The sequence below is a fragment of the Mercenaria mercenaria genome, chromosome 1 (assembly GCF_021730395.1).
Source record: "Mercenaria mercenaria strain notata chromosome 1, MADL_Memer_1, whole genome shotgun sequence".
NCBI classification, from domain to species: Eukaryota; Metazoa; Mollusca; class Bivalvia; order Venerida; family Veneridae; genus Mercenaria; species Mercenaria mercenaria.
In genome coordinates this window covers 106,898,262-106,919,276 of record NC_069361.1, presented here as the reverse complement: position 1 = coordinate 106,919,276, position 21,015 = coordinate 106,898,262, and the positions used below count along the sequence as shown (strand labels likewise).

At 34.6% G+C, this 21,015-nt stretch overlaps 1 protein-coding gene across 1 annotated transcript in view; it reads right to left on the bottom strand.

Moving 5' to 3' along the window:
* Positions 1 to 8,917: 8,917 nt before the first annotated feature.
* LOC123527492 (GTP-binding protein 2-like) overlaps positions 8,918 to 21,015 on the bottom strand; it is a 31,571-nt gene continuing 19,473 nt past the window's right edge. Inside the window, exons 7-12 of the mRNA XM_053519912.1 lie at positions 18,804 to 19,020; positions 16,068 to 16,197; positions 15,435 to 15,493; positions 14,550 to 14,721; positions 14,022 to 14,183; positions 8,918 to 12,383 (exon numbers count right to left, since the gene is read on the bottom strand). Of these exons, the coding sequence (XP_053375887.1) occupies positions 12,222 to 12,383; positions 14,022 to 14,183; positions 14,550 to 14,721; positions 15,435 to 15,493; positions 16,068 to 16,197; positions 18,804 to 19,020 (902 nt within the window). The 3' untranslated portion in view covers positions 8,918 to 12,221. The remainder of the gene's footprint in view (positions 12,384 to 14,021; positions 14,184 to 14,549; positions 14,722 to 15,434; positions 15,494 to 16,067; positions 16,198 to 18,803; positions 19,021 to 21,015) is intronic.

Below are 21,015 nucleotides of genomic sequence, written 5' to 3'. Positions count from 1 at the left end.
GGTAAGACCTAAAATCCCTATAACATTTAGTGGGATATCATATTATGTATTATAAAGTGCCGCCATTTTTTCTATTTTAAAAGTGAAGAAAATGCGCTATAAAATTAAAACGAGTTCGGTGACCTGTGCTTTTTCTTCTCTTATTTGTCTTAGAAACTAATGTTCTTCAAGCTCACAGATTATGAAATGAGCCGCGCCATGAGAAAACCAACATAGTGGGTGTGCGACCAGCATGGATCCAGACCAGCCTGCGCATCCGCGCAGTCTGGTCAGGCTCCATGCTGTTCGCTTTTAAAGCCTATTGGAATTGGAGAAACTGTTAGCGAACAGCATGGATCCTGACCAGACTGCGCGGATGCGCAGGCTGGTCTGGATCCATGCTGGTCGCAAAGCCACTATGTTGATTTTCTCATGACACGGCTCAAATAATTCTTAACGTAAGAACAAGAAAAACGATCCTACGTCCTTAAATGAACTCATGATCAACTACCTGGTCAGTTTTTGATACACTAAATCGCCGAGTAAAAGGTACAGGTTTTCCCTACAGCCCCGCTTTCAACAAAGAAGCTATATATGGCGAATATAGCTTCATGAATGCTTATCCTAACCATACTCCGGATACAGCTCCCCCACCCCTCAACGACATTCGAAGTGTCGCACTTTAAACTGTAAGCGGGATCTGTTAGCTTTAGTGACACCTTCCGTTTAAAATGCTTCCTCCTCAATGAAATAAATATTATCATATACAAAACGGTATAAAATTTCAACAAATGGTTTCATTCAACAAATTACAGTATCAAAGAACTTCTAAGTGGAATTAAAAACTTTAAATCCATCTTCTGATCGCAGAGAAATAACGGATTACCTGTCGATAGGGGGAAAGAAAATATTTGTTTTGCCCAATCGTTATCTGTTAGAAAAATACCTTTTGAACATAAAACCAACACTTGATTTCCACTTAAAGTGGTCATGAAATCAACATGAAAATATTGACTCAGTTGAAAGTAAATATAATCTGCTCATTATAGATAGTCTCGGTTTACATCTAACAATGATAGCACTTTATCGGGTGCCAGATTTTCGTTAAATTTAGAAAATTGGTGATTGAGTTATGGCGCAATATAAAATGTTTGTATTCTATTTTTATCTAATAACAAAATACAATCAGTGATGATAATGATGACGATGAGGAGGAGGAGGAAGATGATCATAATGATGATGACGATGAAGAGGAGGGTGGATTTTTATATACTCTTAGGGAAAAATAAGACTTCGTGTGTCGTTTCATCAGCGTTCAAAGACTTAAATGGCCTGCCTGCTTAACTCATAGACACTTGAGCCGCACCATGAGAAAACCAACATAGTGCATTTTGCGACCAGCAGGCTATTGCAATTAGAGAAACCGTTAGCGATCAGCATGGATCCTGACCAGACTGCGCGGATGCACAGCTGGTCTGGATCCATGCTGGTCGCAAATCCACTATGTTGGTTTTCTGATGGCGCGGCTCAAATATAGATTGAGACTATATAAAATTTTCTACTTGCTAAAATATAACATTGTCTCTTCGTGTATATCTCCTTGGGGAGTTCTTTGATACGGTGATGGAGTTGTAAACAAGAAAGCAAGCATGTAGTTATCCGGGATATGGCTAGTTATATATGTATATTTGAAAAAAATAATACATGGATTACAATGTTATGAAACGCTAGATCTAGAGTGATTCAAAGTATATCATGCATATTTCATGGTCTGTGCTGGAAGCTAAATTCAGAACTCCGAATATAGCCCCACTTTCAACGGCGGAGATAGCTCCATATATGAGATATGAATAAATCATCATAGGAGCTATATACGTACACGTGCTCCGAGTACAGGTTATTCGAACAAGAGCTGTCGGATGACAGCGCGCTCGACTATTCGAAGAATTGATTGAAGAATGGGGTCAAAATATTTCCATATATTTTCAGACAAAAGAAAACAATGGATTAAACAAAAAATGTTCCTGTATTTGTGGATTTCGATTAGTCTTGCACTAAATGGTGATGTGTGACTATGATGGCAAATATGTTAAGTTATATGTTAGGCAAAATATGAACTTGTATAAAAAATTTAACTAATTTCCATGTCCAAAAAGGGTCATAATTCAGTCAAAATAGTTGACAGAGTTATGTACACTTGCCTATAGATGGAAATCATGTTGATATACTAGTGTTAAAAGTTTCAAAGCCACAGTTCAAATAGTTTGGTCAAAAATTTCAAAGTCCAAAAAGGGCCATAATTCAGCCAAAATAGTTGTCAGAGTTATGTACTCTTGCCTACAGATGGAAATCATAATGATAAACAAGTGTTTAAAGTTTAAAAGCCATATGTCAAATAGTCTTGACAAAACATGGACATATACGAAAACAGAACCAATTTCCAAGTTAAAAAAGGGCCATAATTCAGCCAAAAAAGATGACAGAGTTATGTACTCTTGCCTATTGATAGAGATTATAATACTGAACAAGATATAAAAGTTTCAAAGCCATATGTCAAACTCTTTACACAAAATATAAACTGGTACGAAAAACTGAACCAAGATTTCTAAGTCAGAAGGGGCCATAATTCAGTCAAAATGCTTGACAGAGTTATGTACTCTTGCCTTTAACTGGACATGGTGATGGTAAATAAGTGTTGAAAGTTTCAAAGCTTTATCTCAAAAGACTTTGTCAAAATGTGGACTGGTACGAAAAACTTCCAGGGTGTGACGCCGACGCCGTGGTGAGTAGGATAGCTCTATTTATTCTTAGAACAGTCGAGCTAAAAAAGAAATATAAACTCAAATCTGGGTAGAGTGACGTCTTTGGATTTTTAACCGCGAAATAATGCCAAGCAAAATAACGGAAAGACGGAATAAGGAAAAGATTCCGCGCAAAATAACAAAAAAAAAGAACTGTTTGTAAAACACATATGCCCCCATACTGGCCTGTCGGAGGCAAGTGGATATATGTAATTGTGTGTAATGTGGCCTTGACTTTTGAATAGATGACCTAAAAAAGAACAGGTGCAGGAATATTGGCAGCCAAAAACTTCTTAAAGTAATGAATGGAAACCATTTTGACTTTAGATGTCACTGTGACCTTGACTTTTGACCTACTGACCCTTAGTACAAGTGAGGTCATCTACTGGCCACAAACAGTCATCCTATGAAGACGAATGTAAACCAAAGCGTTTTCAGTCTTATGGCCACTGTGACCTTTACTTTTGACCTACTGACCTACAAAACAATAGTGGTCATATACTAAAAACGTGCAGTCATCCTACGAAGTTTGATTTCTGAGGTCAAGAATTCTCTGGTTATTGATCGGAAACCAAATGGTCTACTAACAGACAGACAGACAGACGGATGGACAGACCAAAAATGAGCAAAACAATATAAATGTTCTCTCTTCTTTGAAGTTGGATGGGCATGATTAGAAAAAAAAATATGAGGGTAAAGTAACAAAAACACGTGATTGTTTTTCTCGTCGTCGGGTATCACCTTGTGAGATTACTTTTTTCTTTTCTTTATTTCGAGTCACATTCCAGTGTTTTACAGTAGAATAACACCAAGAGAATTAATGAAAATTAATCTGAAAGAAAAACGCGAAAAGATATGGTGGCATGAATTGGCTGCATAATATTTCTCACATGTTAAAGTTCCCTAATTGCAATTGTCGGTATATTGTTCTCACTTAGAGACAGTGATTTTCCTAGCACCATGGAGAATAATCATCTAGTCAAAACATACTCGAGTTTTTGAATATATTAATTTTGACTTCATAGATCGAAACATGATTTAAGTCGCATGTGCCAGTATTTTAAATTGTTTAAGCGCGACACACCGTATAAAATCCATCGTACGTATAAACATAGCTCCTATTCCTGGTGCCAAAATTAAAAATTTTAATGAGATCAAAATTATTATTTAATTGTCGCTCACCATTGACCGGACAGAACCCTTTTAAGCAGATTTAGACTAAATCATTCCGCAATGTACATGTTGAATGTCGAAGTCGCTTTATGCCAAAAGCTATCTACATGCATGAGAATATTTATGCAGAGGTGTCGTACCTGGGCAAACATTTCAAGCAGATTAACTGTTTTAAGCTTTTTTAATGACCTTCAACTTGTAACAAGTCAATTTGCAGAACACATATTAATGGTAGATTAAACTTTTTATTATACAATTTATAATTTAAGAAAACTGATTCTTATAAAGTGTCGAGTTCTTAGAATATTTTTGTTGTTGTAATGATTTTTAGAAAGGAACACAAGCACGTTTTCACTATGAAAGCCTATGACAAATTTTTAAAGAAAACCCCCAGGCAGCCATGTTTTTGATGAATCAAAATAATTCGAAAATCTTGGTAGATAGTCATACAAGAAATTAGTTTAAAATCATGCCAGTAGTTTCATACAAGAAGATTTTTAAAGTTTCCATTATATACTTATAGGGAAAAGTGACCAAGCCCCGTCGGCCACGTATTTTTACGAATCAGCATAATCTGAATAATCTTAGTAGAGGGTCCAACAAGGACCATTTGTATGAATCACTTTAAAATCAGGCCAGCAGTTTCATACGAGATTTTAAAGTTCCACTATATATACATACAGGCAACAAGAGGGCAAAGATGGCCCTAGGTCGCTCACCTGAGTAACACACCATAACAGTGTAAACATGTTTTAGCTAGTGATTTCATGGAGACAAATATTCTGACGAATTGTCATTAACATTGGACCAAAAAAGTAGTTTTTGACCCCACATGACCCAGATAAAAATTAATCCGATATTTCATGCAGACAAACATTCTGACCAAGTTTCATGCACATCAAATGATCAAGAGTATTAACAAGATTTTCCTTTGATTTGACTGGGTGACCTAGTTTTTGACCCCATATGACCCAGTTTCGAACTTGGCCTCCTAGGAATCATCAAGATAAACATTCTGACCAAGTTTCATGAAGACAGGGTCATAAATGTGGCCTGATTATTGTTAACAAGCTTTTACTTTGATTTGACCCGATGACCTAGTTTTTGACCCCATATGACCCAGTTTCAAACTTGGCTTAGAAATCATCAAGATAAACATTCTCACCAAGTTTCATGAAGTTAGGGTCATAAATGTGGCCTCTAGGTTGTTAACAAGCTTTTCCTTTGATTTGACCTGATGACCTACTTTTTGATCTGACATAACCCAGTTTCGATCCAGGCCTAGAGATCATCAAGATAATCATTCTGCACAAGCTGAAACAAATCAAAGCATAAATGAAACTCTTTATGGCTGAAAGGGCCAAAATAGAAAAGTTTGCCCATTTCAGGGGCAGTAACTCTAGAACCCATGAGGGAATCTAGCCGATTTTCGAAAGGAACCAAGATCTTATTATGACTTAAGTTGTATGTAAGTACGGTTAAAATCAAATAAAAAATGTCACTTCTATCGTGTTCACAAGAAAAAAATTAACAAATTTTAGCTCTTTCAGGGGTCAATCAGGGGCCGTAACTCCGGAACCCATGATTGGATCTGACAGATTCATTTTGGAATCCAAGATTTTTTGTTGTTGAAGATATTTTTCAAGTTTGTATTAAATCAAACCATAAATGAAGTCTCTATATGGCTGCAAAAGCCAAAATAACAAATTTTGGCCCTCAAGGGGCCATAACTCTGGAACCCATAATGTGATCTTGCCAGTTTCCAATGGAACCGAGATATTATGCCAATACAAGTTGTGTGCAAGTTTGACTAAAGTTGATTGCAAAATGTGGTCTGTATCGTGTCCACAAGCCAAAAATAGCAAATTTTGGCCCTTTAAGGGCCATAACTCTGCAACCCATGATGGGATCTGGCCAGTTTACGAAAGGAACCGAGATATTATTGTTGATCGCAAAATGTGGTCTCTGTGTTCACATGCCAAAAATAGCAAATTTTGGCCCTTTAAGGGGCCATTACTCTGGAACCCATGATGTAATCTGGCCAGTTTTCGAAAGGAACCGAGATATTATGCCATTACAAGTTGTGTGCAAGTTTAATTAAAATCAATTCTAAATTATGGTCTCTATCATGTTCACAAGCCAAAATAGCACATTTTGGCCCTTTAAGGGGCCATAACTCTGGAACCCATGATTGGATCTGGCCAGTTTTCGAAAGGAACCAAGATATCATGCCAATACAAGTTGTGTGCAAGTTTGATAAAAATCAATTGCAAAATGTGATCTCTTATCTTGTTCACAAGAAATTGTGGACAGACAACGACGGACGAAGGGCGATCACAAAAGCTCACCTTGTCACTACGTGACAGCTGAGCTAACAAGAGCTGTCAGAGGACAGCAACGCTCGACTATTCAACAGCCTTGTCAGTGACAAGTGTGTGAAGTTTCAATCCATTCCAATTAGTGGATACTGAGATATCAGATTACATACAAAAATTTAACCAAAAACTGCATAGTCGAAAAAGGGGCATAATTTTGAAAAAAAAAGAGAAGTTATGGGACTTGCTTAGTGCATGTCAGATCATGACAGTGAACAAGTATGTGAAGTTTCAATCCATTCCCATTAGTAAGTACTGAGATACCAGCTTACATACAAAACCTTAACCAAAAATTTCTAAGTCGAAAAAGGGGCATAATTTTGTAAAAAAGCAAAATAGAGTTATGGAACCTGTGCAATGTAGGTCAGTTCACCACAGTGAATAAGTGTGTGAAGTTTCAATCCATTCCCACAAGTGGTTACTGAGTTACCAGCTTACATACAAAACCTTAACCAAAAATTTCTAAGTAGAAAAAGGGGCATAATTTTGTAAAAAAGGAAAATAGAGTTATGGAACCTGTGCAATGTAAGTCAGTTTGTCACAGTGAATAAGTGTGTGAAGTTTCAATCCATTCCCACAAGTGGTTACAGAGATACCAGCTTACATACAAAACCTTAACCAAAATCGGGACGCGGACGCCGACGTGGATGCCGACGCATGGGCGAGTCCAATAGCTCTACTATTCATTTCTACTATTCTATGAATAGTCGAGCTAAAAATGGCCATGCCCTCTGGCCACCATGTTTCTTCAGAAATCAGAATAGTTTGAACATTCTTGGTAAAGGGTCACACAAGGACTATTTGTTTGAAATTATTTTAAAATCAAGCCAGCAGTTACATATATTAAGAAGACTTTTAAAGTTTCAACTAGTATAAACATGTACTCCACTAGTATAAACATGTACTGTGATATAGGGAAAAATGACCACACCCCCTGGCAGTCATGTTTTTGTGAATCTGAATAATTTGAGCAATCGTGGTAAAAAGTTACATAAGGACCATTTTTTTAAAATCACTTTAAAATTGGACTAGCGGTTTAGAAGGACATGTTGATTGAAGTTTTTCCTACTTTTAACTCTGGTGACCCTATGTGCAACCAAGCAGAACAGAAGACCACTCAAGGAACATCCAGGACAAACATCATCAACTTCCACCTCAGGATTCCAGAGGAGTTGTCGTTTGGAGAAAAGTGTGGACAAACGACTGGCGGAGATAGAGTGATCACAATATATCACCTTAAGCACTTTGTGCTTTGGTGAGCTAAAAACTACTACAACTGTGGCTAAGGGTAACTCACAGAATATAATTCTGTAGTAACTTTCACCAATTTTCCATTATTGAAACTGAACAAGGTCTTATGGCTGTATGCATGCCATGTAAATTTCATCAAGATTGCTCAAGAAATGTGGCCTCTAATCTGTTAATCCTAAAATTATTGGACAACCACTGATCACAATATCTCATCAGCTGAACTATAAACATAAAGGACTGAGGAAAAAGAGGTGTGTATGTGGTTACTAAGAGACAATATGGAGGAACACCATAAAGTGATACTGGAACAAATGGTCATGGGACTCATGTAAGGAAGAACTTGTATAACTTTAAAGAGCACCATTACAGTATCTGAATCAAGTGACCTTGACCTTAAGGTACCTGATCCCGAACCAGATTTCTGCCCTTTACCAAGACCAGTCATATTATGAAATGTCTGACGATAAACGGGTCTGTCACAGATGTTAAGATACTGAAACAAAAGTTTAACCTACAGGGAAAAGTGAAGGCAAGAAAAATAGCCACTCTTATTCTTCTATCAAGCTTAAAATGATCTTGACTTTATACAAGTCCATTCAGTCTGAAAATATTCCAATATGTGGACATAGACTTAGTTCTGTACGTCCAAATTGGTTGACATCTAACCAGTTGATTCTGTGGCATAGACACTTTTGTCACAGCTATGCATATTGCCAGTCAGCTTGCAACTAACCAGACACTAACATTCACAACTGCACCTCCAAGTGTAATGTAATTCCTATGAAGTCAGTATTTTGGAAACTACTATACATTGGAATGGTAACTTTTAAAACTATTTTATCAAAAAAAACCCCATCGGTTTTTATTTTTGCTAATGTAATAGTGTACGTTCATGTTTACAGTTAATTAACATTCTAGTCTAAATGATATGGTTGTTGGGTATAATTTTTAACAGTTTTTCAGTTATTTAACGGCGGGTAATTAACCTAACCAGTCTTACTGGATTCTATACCAGTACAAACCTGTTCTCTGCAAGTAACTGCCAACTTCCCCACATGATTAAGAGGTAGAGGACGACTAACCTTTTATCAATTCGTCACGGAGACTATGCACCTCGCTCAAGAATCAAAATCACGAACCCGCAATCCACAGATCTGTGCGCTCTGTATTGAGTAAGCTGACGGGCTGATATGGTTAATTAAACTAAACATTACCATGCGTGAAATATCCCGAAGTATCACATTGACTTCATTTTTGTCAGCATGCTTCTTAGAAAGCAACAATATCACTTGAAGATAACTCAGTTCTATTTTTGGATTTTATAAGACAATAACTAAGTTATAAAACTTAAACAAATTTATTCACAAATAACTGGATTCATTAAAAATGAGACATAATGTTACAAACTCTAGCATGTCAAAACAAGCAAATAACAAAGAAAGCTTTTCTTAACAAAGTACTCTTAATGGGGTTTCTTACCATTTTCTTTCAAAAAAAACTTCATTTTTAAATTGATATGACAGAAACCTGATTTGCAATGCAAATATTTATCTGGCATAAATTAATAAGTACTATATTCAATCTAACTAAAACTAAATATGAAATGACTTTTTATCACTGTTGCATCTTGAAACATGCTATAAAAAATATACAGTGTAACTTACGAAAACCGAACGACCTCCGGACCAGCCTAAAAGTTTGGTATTTGGAAGTTTCCGGAATTCAGAAGTTTGGAAGTTTTCAGGCAAAGTGGACATGGTGAACTAGTTATGTTTTCTTACACGTAGGAGGATGAAGGGAATATTATCTGTTTTAATGTTATAAGTTTGTGTAAAGTAATTAATTAATTGATTAATTAAATAATTAATTAATTAATTACAAACATTAAGGATAATCAAGTATGTATTATACATAAATAACAATTATAAAAACATGTCTTTTATCAAAAATAAATCATCAGCTACTGCAATACCGAAAACGGACATGAACAGATTGTCTAATTAGATCATTTAATATGAGCCTATTTGTATTTTATAAAGAAAAGTTAAAATTCATTTCATTATTCTTGTTTATTATTGTGCCGCTTTTTTATTTTATTAAAAAATACACACCTTCAGTGTTGGTGTTGGTACAGACTCCAATTCACAAAAAAAAAATATTTTGTCCTCAAGGGACAATTCTGTTCTTTTGCGTTTAGATTGAGGTGTAGCAGACATTTTGCAAAGCAACAATAATCTGATGAAGCAAAACACCATTCTTGCCATTATGTATATAAAAAAATAATAGCATTTCCTCAAATATTTTCCAATTACATTTTATCGTCTTTAAAGTCCCAAGTTCGTCAATATTTAACTGATGTTGATAATGCATAGTTTAATCGATGTAACTAAATCAATTAAAACACTGATCTATCTTTCATTCAAATATTAAGAAAGCTTTCCACATGTAAGATATTTAATTCATAACGTTTAAATTTCATAAATTGAAAACAAATTAAAGTAATTGCCGATTATATCTTTACTTTTGCATCAAATGGTCATTGTGATAACATCGCGAGTCAAAATAAACACACCCCGCAAAAAAAGAAATAACATGATGACAACTTACCAAAGGCGTTTTTGGCTTAACAACATGTTAAAGACTGGAGACACTTATAATCCCGCAAATATTTTGCTATTCGGTTTTCCGAACTCAATTTTAGCGTTAAAATATAAACTCTCCTGTAAAATAGTGCGGTTTTCAGAGGTTAAAAATATATACAAGAACGAAAAAAAACAAAAAAAAACAGGACTTTGGGTTTCGTGCGGTTTTCAAAGGTTTCCGGTTTTTAGAAGGTCTGGTTTTCGGAAGTTCCACTGTATTATAATAAAAAAGTTAAAAATTGCATAAGATTTTGAAAGATTTCAATATGCCATAATCATGCAGTCTTAAAAATCTCACATACAGTTGTATTATATATCACTGTAAATAAATTGCATAAAAATTCACACAAACAGATTTCATTATAAGACATTAAATAATGAAACCAAGTATCAAACTAGCTCAGTTAGGCAAATTTTCTAAATCTGGAAAATACGGTTTAAAAAAACCCAACTTTTTACTCTTGTTTTGTAATTTATGTCCCTTACAAAGTGTTTTGTATAGTCTAAAACATCAGGGTATGTTTTTGAGGAATGTATGGGAAATTTCTTAAACCTATTTACTTTATACACTGATTGTATAGAAAATTTTGTATGCTTGATCATATCATATTCAAAAAACTGGATATAGGTGGTAGATAGATATCAAAGGCAGTTCTAATACAAAGCGAAATCTTGAAACAACTTAACAGAACAGCTGATAACTTTTAAAAATTACAAATATGCAACATTTTGTTCACTGATTAAAAATCAAACATATTCAAAACAAAGAACAGCAACAGTAACAAATACACAATATAATTCTAAAGGAAACCCAGATCTCCAACAATTAATTTGAGACAAGCATTATATTTCAGACTGTGCTTGACAGCAGATTAACCTTGGTAAAGTACAAGTTAGAATCAGTAAAAGGGAACAAAATTAAAACAGTACCCTGTCATCATAGAAATCAACTTCTTAAACCCCCAAAGAATGAAACATTATTTTGAATTAAACTATGGCGTACAATTTTTCAAACACAATTTGATCATTGACAAGTTATCTGGTTGTGTATGTACATACTGATTTTCATTGAAACCCAGGCAATTTTCAATATCAAGACAAAACCTATAATTTGAGATAATTCCCCACTCTACACACAGCTGAACATTACTTCGAACTTTACCCAACTTTAAAAAGAAAACGCTTCACAAATGTCAGAACCCCACACTTCACCTCCACATGAAAGCCCTATACTTGCTATATTGCCACTGAACATTTATACAGACATTATACAACATTAAACACAAATATATACTGACAAAGGAGATCACAAGATTTATGTATTTTATGAACATTTGATGGCTTTATGACTGATAACAACAGTGATTGACTGGAAATCTCCAGCATTTTAACAAATAATAATTTATTTCAGCAGAAACTGTTTCAGGGAGCAATTTTAAGGCAATTTACTCAGAAAAAAAAATCAACTTTTAAGTGGTACACTTTAAAATGCTGTAGGTCATTGTTCAAGGTATTATGAAAAAGCCAAAAAAATAATGCCATAGTTTTAAAATGAGTAGCTAACAGCTGGTGGTTAATCCTGTCTCAAAATTATCAAAAACCAAGCAGTTTACATCAATTTGTCACCTTATTTAAATGCATGATCAACTTCCCTATGAACTATGAGGCAATAATGATTGTGGGAATCAAATTTATTAAACTATTCATGAGCACAATACAAAGCACACACATTGATAAATATATAAAATATATCATAAAAAGCAATATATTGACAAAAAAGACTATATAAAAATTGAAACTTCAAAAAAGAAAAAATTAAAATTTCCCTATGACTGGCACCACAAATATATAATAAAATCACATTGAAGAGTCTCTGTCTCTTTTTGATTTTAGAGTAAAACTCCATTCAGAATTATAAATATGGAATTGGGAGCTGATTTCTATAAAGGTCTGTTGCTGTACTCATATTATCCTCCTTTATCAACTCTTGTTTACTGTGTCTACCGTGCAGGTATATCAATGTAAGGATAAACTTTTATAACTTCACCAACTCCCTTTGTGGTTCCCTGTCGGAAGAGTAGTCGGCTCCCAACCCTAACATACTCTGGTCGGTTCATGAATTTGAAAACAACCTGAGCCCTATGGTTTGTCTTTACAGCATCCTGTACAAAAACAGTCATTAGTTTTAATATTCAGCATTCATATTACAAATGAAAAAAGAAAACCAATCCTGAACACACTCCTGAAGAGACTAGTATTTAAGGATGTACGAGCGTTTTTTTCGGGATATCCGCCATTTTAAAAAATGTTTCTTCGAATATTGCTTTCTAACAAAAGTTTTGCTAAAAATTAATGCTAAATAATTAAAATATGGCTAAAAATGTACCATTTAACCAAATATATTATGCTTTTTGCGAAAAAAAATTTTCACCCTTATTTTTGGCTGGCATTTGCCTAAAATTAACGTAAGATTTACAATGGGGTAGGGGTAGGTAATTTCAAATATCTATTAAAGTAGATCAGGTTTGGTTTTGATATTTTTCTGACTGATACATATAATTTTAAGCTATAAATAAAATAAAAGTTTTCAAGATAGCACTTTATATTATCTAGAAAATATAAATTAAAACAAAAAGAACAAAAAATATCAAAATTCACCACTTTTTAGCAGTTTTTTCTTAATAAATCTCTTAGATGCATGGTGACCCCAACTTTTTTTCTTACCATTTTGAAGCATTTTTGTGTGTCTTTAATGCTGCAAAATATTTTGAAAATCTTAACGTCAGATTTTTTTTTGTAGATCTAAATATGTTTTTTCCACTGAAAATAATGTGGGTGGGGTAATTATGTCAACATGTAAAAATTAAAGAGATTTGTTAGTGACATTTATGCTTATATAATACTGACATCATCATATACTCATATTAACCTGTAAGACCTGAAATCCCTATAAGATTAAGTAGAATATTATATGTTTTATATAGTACCACCATTTTTCTAATTTTACAAAATTTCAGAAATGCTTAAGCAATGGGTGAAGACAATGCCCTACAAAATTAAAACGAGTTCAGTGACCTATGTTTTTTCTGCTCTTGTTTGTCTTAGAAACTAATGTTCTTCAAGATCACAGGATATGAAAAAATTCTTAACATTAGAAAAAATTCGCTCGTACATCCTTAACTTATTAATTGTGAAAGCGAACCAAGTTAGATTTGAATCTGTGGGCTTTGGCATTTAAGGCCAACAGCTCTTTTAGCCAAACAGATAATAAATTGATTTAAATAGTAGCTGCAGGTAAAACATCTACCTAGAGCTTTATTTCCTGTAAAGCTACCTTCGGCAAAAGGAGGCAATCCCGAAGCAAAAACATATATTTTTCCCAATTATAAGTGTAAAATTCCCAAATCATTCTTCATTGCTGCTCTAAAATAGTTTGCTACTTTGTAAACTGTTACCTATTTAGGTTGTGTAAATAATTATTAAAATGCCATCCCAAATTACAAAACGTTACTCAAAAGAAACACCTGTATATAAAAGGTTCCAATTTCCCCCAATTTAGAAAACTTATGGATATTTTCCCAATTCTACTGTTTTTGATATTATTTCCAAAATGATAAAAACAAGGCCTGCTACCAATAATCCTGATATTTCAAGTGAGTGAAGATTTCTCTGCCCATGAATCAGATGGACAAAGGCCTCCCCAACAAATCAATCCTAAAACTACTTGATTTGTTGGGTCCAAGTATAGAAAATGAGATCATGTGTGTCATTATATAGCAAGCGTACAGAGGAAATCTTACCTTTTCCTTAATTGTCATCACTTGCACGGTCTGACAGACATTGCCAATATGTATAGTGGTCTGAAACCCTTTACAGATCTGTGTGTCATGGTACAGCAAGTATATATCTGCTTCAAACTCCAAACTGCATCCAACCAGTTCTTTACTGACTAATACCATACCCTACAACAAAGTTAAACATACATTTTTGCAAAGTGCACCAATAAAAAAATTAGGGGAAGAAACAAAATAGGAAATGCACAGAATATTTAATGTGCACCAAATATAAATGCAAATGTAACAATTAAAAATTACAAATGTTTTTATGATATGTCAAGCAAGTTAAGCAGATTGTGTGCAAGTGGGTAATTAAAAGAGTCTTATCCCCAACCTCTAAATACTTTTGGGTTGAAAACCAAGCCTTGGTCCAGTCTGCATGTACCAGTATATAGCAGTAGTATTTGCCTTTGCAAAGTCTTCTCTCTGACCTAGCCATTATCACAGGAACCAAACACAATGTCTAAGTATATGTGAACTATGAAAACCTACCTTTCTGAGATTCCCCCTTTCAACATTCTCCAGAGCTACAGTAGAGGCCTGACCTGCCTGTATCAACCTGCAGGGTAGCCTGTTTCTGTGGACGGTCTTCACAGTGACCTTCTGAAACTGACCATCGTCACATGGACCCAACATGAGCTCATCCGCTTCACGTACAGACCCACTAAAAACACACATATTGAAAATGATTTACATCAATCATTTTTCATAAAAAGCCTTAAAACAACTATACATTTACTTCATTCTACATTCCTACAACTGTTTTAGTATGAAGCCATCAAGTATATTTGTTTTTATTTGGAATGTTTTGTTACAGAAGATTCAAGAATTTTCTATAAAGATTTTTAATTCAAATTTGTTGAACTTCTTGGTTTCTATGAACAGTCCACTTTAATAAGTAAACAAAATTTGCTATATGGAAATATTGAAATAATTTAAATATAATAATATAAAATAAATCTGTTAATATGGTTTCAGAAAAAAGATAAAAATTTAATACAAAGCACTGAAACTGTTGTTAAAAAAATTAAAACACTGCAGAAAATTACTTTGTAAAGGCAAGGGACGTTATTCAGTACTTATTCGGATTTAGTACAAAATGTATATATAAAGTTATCTTTGCCAAGTCAATGATATAGCAGTTTTTACTTGACCTGTTTAACATAATACAAAATGTGGTGTCTAGAGTACTACTGAATGAAAGCAGTTAAATGTCATAAACTTTCTTAATTACTGTAATGCCTGTAGTTAACGGTTCTGTTTATTTCATAATAATATTTTACTTGCTAAGGATTGTAAGGCTGGAATGCTGATGTACCCCTATGCTCCTGGGCATTTTGTGCTAAGAAAAGCTAAAAATAAATAAATGTGAATTACCTGTGAAGTCTGCCACTAACAACATTACCAACACCTGGGACATTAAATACCTCATCTACCTGTAACCATAAAACATTAAATACCTCATCTACCTGTAACCATAAAACACTGTGATAATTTTCCAAGAGAAAATCTTTTTTGTGTTTATAGATAGAGCCAATGATAATTCTGCTTAAAGATGAAAAAGAGACAAGTTTTAGCCAATATTTCAGATGTCTAGCTTCTAACGTATATAAATATATACTTTGAGTCACATCATTTTCTCAATGGTAACAACCATTTTAGCAACAACAATCCACATACCAGTAATAATGAATTTAAAGTAAATTTTCTGCCACAGAGAAAAAAATCAAAATGTAAAGAAACTGAAAAAGTAAAACAAAAGAATATTCTGTTTACTTTCCAATTCTTATTTAGTGGCTAGCAATAGACAAAACACTATTTTAATCTACCCAGCATCTACAGCATTTATTATGCAGTACAAACTTTATGCAAATTGAACCATTCTCTGTAGCACTCTCACAAAACAACAACTTGAAGAATACTGTTACTTATACTTTCATTTGATAATTATAGATGACAGACATCTGGAGGCTTGACCCTTAAAACAATTAATTTATTAGTTGAACATACCTGGTATTCAGTTGGTCCTTGGACAAGTTTGTCCCTCTCTTTATTTAATGGTGGTATAACATTAAGGAATTTGAATAAAAGATCTAGGTTAGCTCCCGTCACCGATGACACTCGGAATATTGGCACTATTCTGAAAGTAGGAAAAGGGTTGTACAGACAAGTTTAATAAACAATAAAACTCACAGAAAGATTCCAACAAATTTTATTTCTTCTTCAAGCCACTTATTCACCCTTTTTGGGTAAAACTAGAGATGCTTTTGAGAAAAGCGCATGTCTCCCACAACTGCCTTGTTTGTCTGGATTGTTCAGACGAATATGGTTCCTATCAACAAGAGCTGTCCGTAAGACAGACAGCCAAGCTCGACTATTCGAAATATTGTCACAGAAGCTGGAAATTATTACCCAAAATGTTAAATATCAAAAGAGTTTTAAGTTCAAAAGGGGACATATCAGAGTTATGGTACTTGATGCTATCAACTAGTTTTATAACCCCGAAGAAACGTTAAGTTTCAATTCAATATCTGCATTAGTTTTGGGGATAGAAACTTGCATGTAAAACTTTAACCAGAATTTTCTAAGTCCAAAAGGGGGCATAATTTGCTCAAAATACATGTTAAGAGTTATGGAACTTGACCCAGTGAGGGTGGTAATTGACCTAGAAAAAGAATAAATAAGTTTCAAAGCTATATGCCTTTTGGTAATAGCTGTATGTACTTGCACGTAAAACATTAACCAGGATTTTCTAAGTCCAAAAGGGGGCATAATTTGCCCAAAATACATGTCAGAGTTATGGGACTTGGCGCTATCAACTAGTTTTATAACCCCGAAGACACATGTGAAGTTTCAATTTAATATCTGTAGTAGTTTTGGAGATAGTTACTTGCGTGTAAAACTTTAACCAGGATTTTTCAAGTCCAAAAGGGGGCATAATTTGGCCAAAATACATGTCAGAGTTATGGGACTTGACCCAGTGAGGTTGGTAATTGATCTAGAAAAAGAAAAAATAAGTTTCAAATCTATATGCCTTTTAGTAATAGCTGTATGTACTTGCACGCAAAACTTTAACCAGAATTTTCTAAGTCCAAAAGGGGGCATAATTTGGCCAAAATACATGTCAGAGTTATGGGACTTGACCAAGTGAGGTAGGTAATTGATCTAGAAAAAGAAAAAATAAGTTTCAAATCTATATGCCTTTTAGTAATAGTTGTACATGTATGTACTTGCACGCAAAACTTTAACCAGAATTTTCTAAGTCCAAAAGGGGGCATAACTTGGCCAAAATGAAGGTCAGAGTTATGGGACTTGGTGCTATCAACTAGTTTTATAACCCTGAAGACACATGTGAAGTTTCAATTCAATATCTGCATTAGTTTTGGAGATAGTATCTTGCATGTAAAACTTTAACCAGAATTTTCTAAGTTCAAAAGGGGGCATAATTTGCTCAAAATACATGTTAGAGTTATGGAACTTGACCCAGTGAGGTTGGTAATTGACCTAGAAAAAGAATAAATAAGTTTCAAAGCTATATGCCTTTAAATGATAGCTGTATGTACTTGCATGCAAAAACTTAACCAAGGTGTGACGCCGACGCCAGGGTGAGTAGAATAGCTAGACTATTCTTCGAATAGTCGAGCTAAAAATGTCTAGTTTCTCTGGATGGTCTAGACAAGTGGATCCAATTTGATAGTCTGGAAGAGTGAATCCAATCAGTAATTCAAGGGCCATAATTCAAAAGTGCCTGGGCGGATTTGGCTAGTTATCGAACTTGGCCGATGGTCAAACACATTTTGTTCAAGTTTGGTAAAGATCGGATGAGAAATGTTCGACTTAGAGTGTGGACAAGCTTTGTGACAGACAGACTGACAGACACAGACTGGAATAAATCAATACTGTGTGTGTGTGTGTGTGTGTTAGGGTTTAATGTCTTTTTCAACAATTTTTCAGTCATATTATCAAAGGTGTCTACTTGTAGCAGTGAGCACAATGCCCAACTTTATAGTGCTGCCTCACTGGAATATCATGGCCTATACACGTGACATGATACCCCATCCAGTCACATTATACTGACACCGGGCTGACCAGTCCTAGCACTACCCTCTTAATGCTGAGCACCAAGCGAGGAAGTTACCAGTACCATTTTTTACGTCTTTGGTATGGTGTGGGACATAATAACTATCTAAAATGCTTAAAATATCTGTATTTTGTATTTAATGCACTTTGTTGACTCACGTATCGTACCAACTCACTAGCTCATGATTTTAGCAAATAGTCATTGTATTGAAGTACTGCAAACTGGATAAATTTATGATGCTTTTTTTCCACAAATATCCATGAACAAAATGATGCAAAAATTCATATCACTCTCGAAAATTAACAATTACTAACTCCAGAAGTAATTAACTAGGAAGTCTGAATTTTTAACAACGCAAGTATGTTTGTTGTCTAACAAAAATGCAAGATTAAAGTAATACAGAAATTATCCAATCTACTGCACAAACAACAGAATTAAGAAAGGAGTAAACACTCTGTGATGCTTTTAAAATAATGAATACAATCACTATTCAACTACAGCTTCCAAGTTTTCCACTGTTACTACCTATTGTTTACACTCTGTATTTTCTATCCTTTTCTGTGTAAAATTCGAATGTTTTACTTTTTTCATTTCTATTAAGAATGAGTAGCTCTAAAAGTGTTAGTAATGTCTCAATACACATACACACGTACTGACATACATACTTTTCAGAATCGAAGTTCTGAGCAGCAGTAATTGCGTCATCTTCAGTCTCCACTCTCACTGGTATCTTCTTACATCCAGGAGATTTCAGTATCTTTTCTAACTGGCTCACTGTTTTCTCAATCAGAAACTTGCGACACATATCTATCTTTGTCACCACAACAAAGACAGGAACCTTCAAGGCTAGGGCAAACCCTAAATGCTCTTTTGTAGTACCAGCTGCAACAAATACATCATGTAAAACGACTAGAGAATAGGAACTGGGCTTATTTCTGTCAAAGGTGAAGGGCAAATCTCTGTCTTGTGAAAAATACACGCGTAAAATTCTAATACAACAACTACAAAGTAAAGTATGTATAACAAAGTCTGTTTTCTTTAAATGTTTTTAATATTGTATGAAATACTGATTTTCCTTTTAAGCAAAGTCTCTTTTTAAAATCTTTAACTTACTATAAACAAATGAATTAGAACGTAACCACTATTTTTCAACTTGTATGTCAGAAGAAATGTGAACTGTTTCTTTCAATTTGGTATGACAGTAATAGTCCAGTAAAATGGTGTAAAAATACTTCAGAAAATGGGAAAAGCACAAAACTTGGTATATAACTACTTTAGGGCAAAATACTAAAAATGAGCATGAGACCCACTCAGAAAAATCCAATATGGCCGAAAAATCCAAGATGGCCGCCATGCATGTATATTTCTTCAAAAATACTTAATATTATATATAAAACTTCTATAGACACTTACAGTCATCAGTATCATAATCTAAAATCACCTGTCTGAATAAATTCAAACATATCATATTAACAAAAATGCCGCTCTTTCCAACAAAAATGAAAGAAGTTGTCTCCCTTGGATAAAATTTGCTATTAGGCAGAAGAAAAGTCATAATGCATTTATATGAGTCAAAATTAAGTATATAATGGTAACTGGCATTTCAAGAATGTTAAAATGGCAACAGTCCTGTGCAGAACTTTACAACAATTATAAATTATTATAAATACATTCGAACTTCGGTAACTGGAACCCGTCAGGACCGACAAAATTTAGTCAAATTATCGGTAGTTTGAGTGATCGAGAATATATTATAAAGGAATTTGGTTGGGACCTGACGATAGGTTCAAGTGAAGAATGGTGTTCGAATCATCAGAGTTTGAGCAAACGAAGTTTGTCTGTAATGTGTATTAGTGAATAAATGACACGTGTTTCACTTTGTCATTAGTTTCGCGACTCAGAATTTGTTAGTGTTGCTGTATTCATTTCAATTTATTTACACTAAGAGAACTAATAACACTTAATAAAACTATATAATTCATTAACTATGTTAGTGCGATAGACCATGTGAACATCCCTGGCCTGTCAGACCATTATGTTTTCTTTGGAAAAAGTCATTGCCGTTTGATCAGCGTAATCAAATTTACATTTGCATGTTCCTGTAATAATCTGTTGTTGTTTTTTTTTTCAAATTGTAGCACATTGTGCCATAGCAATAGTATTATAGTTTAATGTCATAAGCATATAATGTACAGTCACTTATGCCCTGATCATTCTCAGACAAAGACCATTAAGACCACACTGCGTCCTGAAAATTTTGACGCGGTAGGGACGGGGGTCAAACTCGAAAAATGTGCATTTTCTAAAGTTCATACTGCGCGCTTTCAACATCCTTGCCAGGTTCTCACGGCGTCCAACATGTTCACACTAATTTTCTTACCACGCGCATCTTCACGTCCAGTGTGTTCTTACTACATTCTTAGTACGATCGGTCAGATTGTGCACCTCTCGCTTACCATGCTTTAACCATACGCTTATCACCTTCTCACTGCATTCGTCGGCTACTTATAAATACTACGCCACGCGCCTCTTTTCATTCCTTCTCCCAGTTATATTGTGTACGCATCTACACTCAACAACCATAAATTACAATAAACGACGAGCACCGCCCCCACCCCCCTCCCAACGAAGAAATAAGAGCAGTCTTATAGAGAGGCCGTGGCGTAAAAAGCAAAAGCAGCGTGAAGGGTATACGAAGTCCAGAAGTCCACTACAAGCTGCCAGTGCTGCTGAGTCCATGATTATGTGACAATGCCTGATGATGTTCGATACCCACTGCTGGTTGAAAACGAAGTGATGGGAATTGGATCCAGTATTCATACTCAATTTCAGAATCTGAACCAATCATAGTGAGAACCTGCTGCAAACGTGACATAG